At 47.0% G+C, this 9,642-nt stretch overlaps 1 protein-coding gene across 1 annotated transcript in view; it reads left to right on the top strand.

Moving 5' to 3' along the window:
* Positions 1-565: 565 nt before the first annotated feature.
* PREP (prolyl endopeptidase) overlaps positions 566-9,642 on the top strand; it is a 136,677-nt gene continuing 127,600 nt past the window's right edge. Inside the window, exons 1-2 of the mRNA XM_082668915.1 lie at positions 566-710; positions 5,838-5,912. Of these exons, the coding sequence (XP_082525041.1) occupies positions 666-710; positions 5,838-5,912 (120 nt within the window). The 5' untranslated portion in view covers positions 566-665. The remainder of the gene's footprint in view (positions 711-5,837; positions 5,913-9,642) is intronic.

Genomic DNA, 9,642 nt, shown 5'->3' with positions numbered 1-9,642 from the left:
GGAAGATGGGGGAATCAATACGCAAACCCTGCGGTTCATTCGGCTCGAGGGAGGCCCTGCGAGCGCGGCAATGGCGAAGCGGCCAGCGGGGGGACTTCGGGGAGGGCGGGAGGGGGCAGGAGGCGTGGTGGCCCCGCCGGCGTGACCGCACGTGTGCCCGGCGCGGTGGCCGGGGCCAGCGTGGTGGCCGGGGCCAGCGTGTGGGGCGTGTGGCCGGCTCCGTGGCATTGTGGGTGTGGCGGGGATGCCTGGGGCGGTGGTCCCGGCGTGGGTGCGCCACGCGCCGGGAACAGCAGTCCTTGGGCCCGGGCGGCGCGGGCGCGGCCGGCGCTCCAGCAGAGGGAGCTGTGCGCCCGGCCTGGCTCACGCACGGCGCCGCCCCCTTCCTCTTGTCGCCGCCGCTGCCGCTGGGCCCGCCCGCCGGGGAGGGGCTGCCGGCCTCGCCGACAGCTCCTTCCTGCTTCCCGCAAGTCCTCGCCGCCGCGCCGCAGGTCCGGTCGTGAGTCCCGGCTAAGAGCTGCACGCCGCCGGCTAAGAGCTGCACGCCGCCGCCGCCGCCGCCGCCGCCGCCGCCGCCGCCCGGCCCGCGCCCCCGCCTCTCCCCGCGGCCCGCCCGGCCACCTCGCGATCGCTCCGGAGCCCGCGCCGCCCCCGCGCCCCCGGCCATGCTGTCCTTCCAGTACCCCGACGTGTACCGCGATGAGACCGCCGTGAGTACCCCCGCCGCCCCCTGCCCTCCCCTCCTGCCCTCCCCTCCCCCTCGGCCTTTGTTTGCAAGGCCGGGCGGGGGGCGCCGGGCTCCTCCCTAGCCGAGGGGGCCCTGGTGGCGGCCACCCTCCGCCTGCTGGCGGCGGAGTCGGTGGTCAGCCGCCGCTGGGCCGCTTCCTAAGGAGATCAACGGGGTCAAGGGCAGACGCCCAGGTGGGAATGGGCATCTTAAGGGAGTGGGAAGACAGAACGTGTCACTGCTTTTTGACCGGAGGAGGCTCTGGCTTAAATATGGTGGTAGGAAAAAGTGTGTATGCGTGTAGGTGATGTCCAATTATAAAACAAAAGCAAACTTTTTCAACTCACAAATTAAAAATACTTAGAGTTGAAGTTCATTCATTCGATTTTAAAACGTGTATCGAGCGCTTCCCCTGCCCTTGGCCGAGCGCTGGGCGACGGGCGCTGGGGATGCAGGGCCGGGCCGAGGTAGAGTCCTGGGGAAGGTGGAGCAGGGCCCCGAGCTGTGGCAGTGTTGATCCGAGTGTTCCTAAACTAGAATAGGAGTTGGTGGGGTCGAGACGAGGTCTTCGAAGGGGAGAGGATGGCCTTTTAAAGAATGAAGTTTTGCCTAGTGCAGGGGTTAGCCACCGTTTCCTTCAGCTGTAGATGACCTCAGGGTCACTGTTGAGGTCCCCAGGGTGGAATTCTGGGCAAACACTTTGTGTGTGTGTAAAAATTAGTTTGGCATTTTAAGAACTGGAGTAAATCCAAATGTTGTGGGCATGATTCTGGTAGGAATAGCCAAATTCTTCAGATTACTTAAAATGGAATCCAAATAAAAAAGATTTTTGGAGGATGTTCTAGGTTTTTTTCTGTTTGCTTTGACCTGATTTATGCCAGAAAGTCTGTACTTTAAAGCAGTCTCATTTGGGGATAAAGCGTACTGGGGCTTTAGAGTAAAGGACGTATTGTTTTAAATTAAGATTCCCAAGTGGCACTGATGCATCCATGGTTTCTTTGACCTGTGGTCATCTGGTAACCATGTTTTCTCAGCCGGTCCAGCTGCTTGCTTATTAAATTTACTCTGACGCCCAAGAAGCTCTATCCCTGTGGTTCAGAGAGTTGTTTCCTTTGTGTCTGGGAGTAAAGTGATCCAGCCGGAATGGAAAAGAGGAGAGACCAAGTAAGAAGAACTGAGCGCTAGTTCTGGTTCTGTCACTCACTCGCTGGATGCTCTTTGGCAGATAACTTACCTGTTACAGGCCTTCTCTCCCATACATGAACTATTCGGGCCGGCTTGGCTAATCACAGAGCTTACTTGCTGCTGTAGTAAGAATATCATCATTCATTCATTCACATGATGGTCCAGCCATGCAGTGTAACGGACTTTAGTAACGGGAAAACATGAATATCTCAGTTTGGTTCTTGAGAATCTTTGAGTTTTCAGGAGAGGTTAAAATTATAAAGAACTATTATGTGGGTTTGATAAGTGCTGTTTTAGATTTGTTTTGTTTTATTTTTAAAGGCGGGGTTGCTTCTTAGTTTTTCCCTTTAAGGGTTACCAAAATCCTACAGTTCACTTATCTGTGTTTTACAGTTCTTGAAAGGGTTAAGTGAAGATTTTTTGAAGACATCAGAAAGCTTAGGAACAATTAACTTGAAAGAGTATACCGTGGATTTTAATACTCTCCAGTTCCTTTTCATCAAAGAACTCACGGTCAACCTCAAGGCCAAGGAAATGTGGTTCTGGTCCAGCCTGGACCCTGCTCTGTGGGTCCCAGTGTATTTATCCCAGCCCTGATAGCCTGCGTGGAGTATCTTTTTCCTGTGACAGAGTCCTGATTACTAACCCTAGGCTTGACTTCTGCATTTGCTCAAATTGTGGTCCTGATTTCTAGGATGGGTTCGTTTCTCTCCAGCAGGTGCTAGAGATTGCTGTAGCTCTCTGTCTCTCTCCCTTGAGCATCTTCCAGCTACGTACGGCACAGTCTCCTGCTGAACTGTGGGGTTGGAGCATGCAACCCTTTGTGGTGGATTTCTGCTTTAGTGAGCAGAGTTTTGGAAACCTTGCCATTCCACTGTAATGCCGTTGCCCATCCCCCCCCCCCCCCGAGAGTGTTGCCCTCAGGGAGTTCGGGCCTGCTACAGCAGTTAGAAGAATGTATAGGGTGAGTGGAGAACACAGGGGAGGATGAGATTAATTTTCATCAGTAGGAAGAGACAGTATGTGAATTGAGCCTGGAAGTTGGCCAGTTGGTTAAGGTAGAAAGGACATTTCTGGCGTGTGACTTAAAGTCATCGTTATGTAGGGCTGTACAGTCATGGAATTGCATTTGTTTTAGGATGGCAGGAAGGCCAGAATATCCGTGGGTGGATGAGCTTGGAAAGGGAAAAAAAAGAAAATGGGGCCAGGTTTGATGGGCTCTGCGTGCTGTGTGTACAAGTCTGCACTTCATCCTGAAGGCAGCAGGTGAGCTGTTGAACAATACAAGTGAAATATTGAACAGTAACAGTGTCTTATCAGGACTCTATTTTTAAAGGCTCTCGGGAAAATAAGGCATGGTTTGCAAACTTAAATCAGATGGGAGAATCAGATACTGCACAACTTGAGTTCAGGGGATGTAGCTATGAGATCACCCCATTTGTAGGGTATCATCTTGTAAAAGAAAAATGTAGGGAGTGGGCGGGATGGGGGGAGGGCACTTGGCTCCTGGGATTCTCCTGGAGAGAATCAGTTTCTTGTCCTGGTTAAAAATGTCTGCTTGATAACTAACTTCAGTCTGCTTTAGATGGCGATGGGGCTGTTTGCTCAGAGGTAAACACCGTTCAGGAGGCAGTCCAGTGTAGGATACACTGGGTTCTGAGTCAAGGTCCAGCTGTGCACCTGCCAGTTCAAAACTGGCCTGCTTCATTAGCCAAAGGTTGAGTCCACAGGCTTTGAGGTCGGCTCAAGGTGGGTCACGGTCCTCCCTCCCACTTACTAACAGTCTGACCCTTGTCAATTGCTTTAATTCTCTCCAGCTTCAGTTTCCTCATCTGGAAAAATGAGTTGGTTAATAACCTCCCAGTGAGGACCAAATCAGATAACGTGGCTGTGGCGCAGTGTTTAGCTCACAGTCGATCTGTGGCCCTCCAGTCTCTGTGAATTGCATTCTGTAGTCTGGAAAGTAGGACTATCATCTCAGGGCTGCTTTAAAGCATCAGGCACGACAACATGGATATTCAGCGAATGTGCATTGCTTTGGGTCTAGCACTTGGCCACACCTTCACTTAGCCATAATACCAAGATGACTTGCAGTTCATCTTTTCCCCTTCTTTATGAAAAGTGAAGTCTTTGGATATGTCTGAGTTCTAACAGCATCATAATCGAGGAACGTTTTTTAAGCGTCCGGTCTGTCCCCTCCAAGGAGTATTTGGGGAAGAGCTGTCAGCAGCTCGTTTGGAGTCACAGCGCTGATTCTGAACTCGGTATGGCCCTGGGCGTGTTGCCATCTTGTGCCTGACATCGCTCCTAAAAATACTGGATTGGAAGATCTTTCACAACTTTAAATGTTTTTGATTCCTTATTGACAGAGAAAAGATGGTTGTTACTGTAAGCATATTTTGTAACCATTCCAAGGTGTGTAAAATGTAAGACACTTGCAGATGAGAAGAAAAGACAGAAAGCTTTTCTTCAGTGATGATAATCAGCTAAAATTTAGAGAGGCTTTTGGTAAGGATTGAAAATTGGTAATTTTAGGAAGACTCATCAGGAAGGCTTTCGTCTGATTTTGTCAGTTGCACTTGTCAGTCATTGTTTGCTGAGAACAGTTCCTGTGTTCCACCTGAACTGCCCGTTCTTCCAGGTGTGCATTTCCCCAGGTGCTCTCCTCTGGCACCAGATGAGGACAGATGCTGACCCCTTGCAGAAAGCCTGAGGTTTGAGGCTTGGGGGAGATTCTTCTCAGTTGGCCAGCAGCCACGCTGAAACTTTGACCAGCAGCAGAAACAGCAGGTTTTCCTTTTCCAGGAGAGTGTTCTCTTTCCTTCGGAAATAGCCCTTACATTTTGGTATTATAGAACAAAACAAGGAGACAGATGCAAAACTCATTGGAGGCACTGGTAGTCTTCTGGACAACCTCATATAAGAAGCCTTAGCTGGAATGTTAATGAGTTGTTGAGAGAGACTTGACTGGAAAGACGTTGTCCATGTGGTTTCATTTGATTAGATTAATCACGTGAGTATGAAATGGAGAGGTTCTGCAGTGACATTTACCTGTGGATAGTTTCTTTAGGCATCATCACCTGGGGAGTGGCGACTCCCTGTCATTCTTCTGGTCTCGGTTCGTCTCTGAGGGCAGGCCCAGGAATTTGGTTTTTCAGAAGCTCCCACGTGGTTCTGAAGATCAGCTCCTGTGAGCGCTCCTGGAAGTGTCCCCTCAGTCAGGCCCTTCTTGCGCTCGGCAATTTTATTCATTAAATATCAGGGTAGTCCCAATGCGTGAGGCCTTTGTGCCTCCTTTTCTACACAGTGAAAGAAAGCATTTCATAACAGTGCACTAAACGGAAGAAAAGCTTCAGTTTTAGAAACGTTCTTTTATGGCATGTAAGTCAGCTTTCTCAGCTGACGTCACTTAGTATCATTGCACATTAGTTAACTTGCTTTCTGGCAGTTCAGACTTAAAGGCACAGCGGATCATATTGTACATTGTAGGGAGATTTTCTAATCATCAGTCAGCTTAGCGAGAACAGGGCAGTGCACTCGTGTGCGGTGGCTCCCTCCCAAGCGTGCCCTTCCGGCATCCCCACTGCACTGTGTAATTCTGTGCTTTGCTACGACAACACGTTTTCAAGTTTCTTTAGCACAGCGGCAGGCCTTTGTTTTGTGTTGTACAGATGGAGCGGTTCCTATTCTGACCTTTCATCTTTCTTCCCTCTCTAGCTAAAACGTTCTTTTCATGAAGGGTGGCTTGACACCTTTGAGAACCTGCCAGCTTTGGTTCATGTGGTAATTTGGGCAGACACGTTGCCAGTGAGCCAATTGGGCTGTTTCTGACTGCCCCTTTCCTATCTCTGTACCACATTCGGAAAGTAGTAACTTAATTGGGATTAGACACTAGTTATCTAATACCATATTTTGTCTTTTGCAGGTACAGGATTATCATGGGCATAAAATCTGTGACCCTTACGCTTGGCTTGAAGACCCAGACAGCGAGCAGACAAAGGTAAATTAGGGTTTATGATTAAAGATAAGGCGGGGAAGGGTAAGCTGTGACAAAGTGAGAGAGAGGCATGGACATATATACACTACGAAACGTAAGGTAGATAGCTAGTGGGAAGCAGCTGCATAGCATAGGGAGATCAGCTGGGTGCTTTGTGGGGTGGGATAGGGAGGGTGGGAGGGAGGGAGACGCAAGAGGGAAGAGATATGGGAACATATGTATATGTATAACTGATTCACTTTGTTATAAAGTGGAAACTAACACACCATTGTAAAGCAATTATACTCTAATAAAGATGTAAAAAATAATAATAATAAACATAAGGCGGGCTTCGTAGCTCAGACCAAACCCTAGACATCAATAACCGTGGCGTTTCCCTTCTGGTATCATCCTGTGTTGTCTGCAGTGAGAGGGTGAATAGACATGTTGGTACTGCCACTTTTCTGTGAAATGATTCATGGGAAAGAGGTGAAAGCATTTTTAGTCCCATAGAAGGTCACGTAACTGTTTTGAATAATGTTCATGGTTTATAGGGACACTAATGAACCAACTATTTGAAATGAAAATATTTGAAAGAAGGAAAACAGAATTTTACCAAAGGAAAATGAAACCCTACAGAAAAATTATGTGAAGGAAAAAATTGCCTAATACATTTTCTCCAAAGGAAAGAAAATCGTATATATTTAAGAAGTACCAGGTCCTGAAAACTGAATGCTGGTCATATAGATTACTTATTGATTTTAATGCAACAACAATAAAATTATAAGAGAACTAAATTCTAAGCATCCTCTTATATTTTATAAGGGGGTAGGGGGAGAATTTTCCACTCTGTGTAAAAATATGAGGCTTTCCTATGCTTTTGGAGAAACGTAGTATTTTGAGCTGAAGTCTCATTTCGTTAACGAAGCTTACCTTTAAGTGCCATGTCCCATAGGTATTTTCTCCTCCTTGGAGTGCCCAAGACTTGTCATTTGAGATTCATTATTTACATATACTCTATGTGGTTAAGTTTGCTTGGTTGAGGGAATAGTGTTTCTCCAGTCCACTCTGAGTTCCTTGACTCTTTTATTTATAGCCATGCTAACTTAGTATGTAAAAATATGTATTCAATTTCTAATGTGCTCAGCATTCCAGAAGTTTATTTGAGCTTCTTTAGAATCCCAGAGTACATTTCCCATTAAAAAAAAAAAAGTTAATGCATGCTGAGTAGTTCTCTAGGCCAGCTTCTAAAAGCCTATGTCTTAGCTGCTCTTATATCTTGTGGTCCCTTGCCACCGTATATACCAGTGTTCTCTGGAGAACTGAACTCAGATTTCCAAGGCAATTCAGATTTTCCAGGAAGGCATTCCCTTCTGATGTGGACCTGGCTAGTGGAATCGGAATTCTCTCCTTGCCCATCCCCCATCCCCAACCCTTTCACACTCCCTGGCCAGTGGGGTTGCAGACTCCACCACCTTCATGTCCTTAGGGAAAAGCTTCACCAGGAACGGAGTGGAGGGAAGGGCTTAGCCAGGCACGATGATACATGGAAGAGGAGAAAGTAGAGGCAGGAATCAAGTCTTTCTTCATTTCCAAAGCACTGGCCTGCCTGCTTCCCTTTCTGCCGCTCTCAGCTGTTCTTCGTGACTAGCATTTTTCTCCTCCTCTGCCCACTGCAGAAACTCTTAAAACTTCTTCCCTGTCCTTTCCCTTGAAGTAAGCACACCACCATTTTGAGATCTTCTAATGGTTTTTACTTCTATCTATACTGCCTCATTCTCACCCTTTCCTGATTCCCTTCAAGAAAGACAGAGGTCTCATGGGTGAGAATGATTGGTATCTGGGTTTTCATTTTCCTTTGGTGAAGCAGTGGGTTATAGAGGTTGATGGGTAGCCATCCCCAAGTGAGAAACAGATGGGTCACTTGAGGGGCAGGCAAAGGCTCTAGCTCCGCAGGTAGGCTAAGCGGAGCAGGGAGCAGGTGTGGGCCGCCTCCTAGCCTCCACTCTGCCACAGATGACCTTGTCCATCCAGCTTTGGGCTGAGCTGTGACAGGATTGAGCCTGGGAATGGAGAGTCACAGGCAGCTTCATAGCCTGTAATGGAGGGAAGGAGATGAACTTCCTGTGCATCGCTGGAAAACTGTCCCCAAGGACTATCTCTATGACGATTACTTTGTCTGAGGTATTGGGTACAATCTGGATTCCTTCAGCCTTTGATGGTGATTGAGTGATGCAGCTGTGTTGGAACGACCCAGCTTTTGTTTACGTGTTAATGGATGCATACTTTGCTGTTCCTTAATTGATGATGGCTGGTCCTGTGGTTGACGAGCCACTTACTAGTAGATGAAACTTTGCCAATTGGTGATCTTGCAGTCAACACTGGATAGACGCTAATGACACTGACGTATACACTGTTATTTTCGTGGTCTACACTGACTGGTTGTTTACCATGTGCAGGGCACTTCACTGGTAGCTTTGCATACCCTATCCCATTCAGTTCTCAAACTCTGACATAGGCCTTTTTATTTTTCCCATTTCACAGATGAAGAAATTGAGTTAGAGTGATTAAGTAACATGTCCAAGTTCACGTAGCTAGTAAGAGTGGAACCCAGGCAGTCCAGTGGAACCCAGGCAGTCCACATTAAAGAAATGATAAAAGATCAAAGACTCTGGGTGTAATAGCTTTGGAAATGCAAGCTATAGGAATATATTCATGTCTGTGCTTGCCGTGGGACTCTGTATGTCCTCCTGCAGGTACCCTCGGCTTCCCCCCACCCCCCTCCCACGCTGACCTGTTCAGACGGTGTACCTCAGGTGTCAGAGGGCTTTGCAGCTCGTGCCTTCCCCCTGCATCCTCCATACACACCTTGCCCAGTTCCCCCTAAACAACCTCGTTATTGACGCGAGCTAGTTGTCACCTGAAATCTGATGAGTGAAATTTCGGTCTCAGACTGAAAAGACAGAGTGTGTTTTTCTAACACTCAGAAGAGCAGCAGGAACATTTTCTACTCACAGTGAGAGGCACGTACACACAGGTGTATTAGCCATACCTTGGTGTAAAGGAAAATCTTCACGTAACCTCTAAATCAAAGAAAAACTGCTTGTTACGTTTTCAATGAAAAACCAGCCCGGAAGTGAGGAACATTGATAGCTCATTTATACTAAGATCTGAAATGCTGTCGGTAAGTCTTTGATTTAATCTAGTATTTAATATAGGTTATCCAACTCTGAGAGTTCCTGGCATTTGAGGCTCTATCCTTTATAAAAGAATCTCAGAGCAGACTTGTAACTTAGAAAATTCTCAAAGACAGTGGTGGTGGGGACTTGAATCTGGGTGAATTCTTTCAAGCTCTGAAGGCCCACGTAACCCTATTTTATAGCAAATGTTCCAGTTTGTAGAAGATCCTACACAACTCAGTTGTTTCTTTGAGGTCAATTCAACCTTTGTAAAGAGGAAACAGTGTTTTCAGCACTGCCCAATAGATGATATAATGTAAGCCACGTAGATAATTCAAAGTTTTCTAGTAGCCACAGTAAGTAACAAGAAACAGATGAAATTAATTGTAATAATTTAATCTAGTATACTCAAAATATTAGCATCTCAGCATGTAATGAATATAAAATACTGTTAAGATATTTTACATTCTTTTTTTTTAAAGTAAGTTTTCAAAATCCAGTATATATTTTATACTTATAGCACATATCAATTCAGACCAGCCACGTGATCAGTTGCTTATTTGCTACATGGGGCT

The sequence above is a fragment of the Grampus griseus genome (genome assembly GCF_964374135.1).
Source record: "Grampus griseus genome assembly, chromosome: 13".
Taxonomy (NCBI): Eukaryota; Metazoa; Chordata; class Mammalia; order Artiodactyla; family Delphinidae; genus Grampus; species Grampus griseus.
Note: the sequence above shows the minus strand (reverse complement) of the source record. Positions and strands in the feature narration are given on the sequence as shown.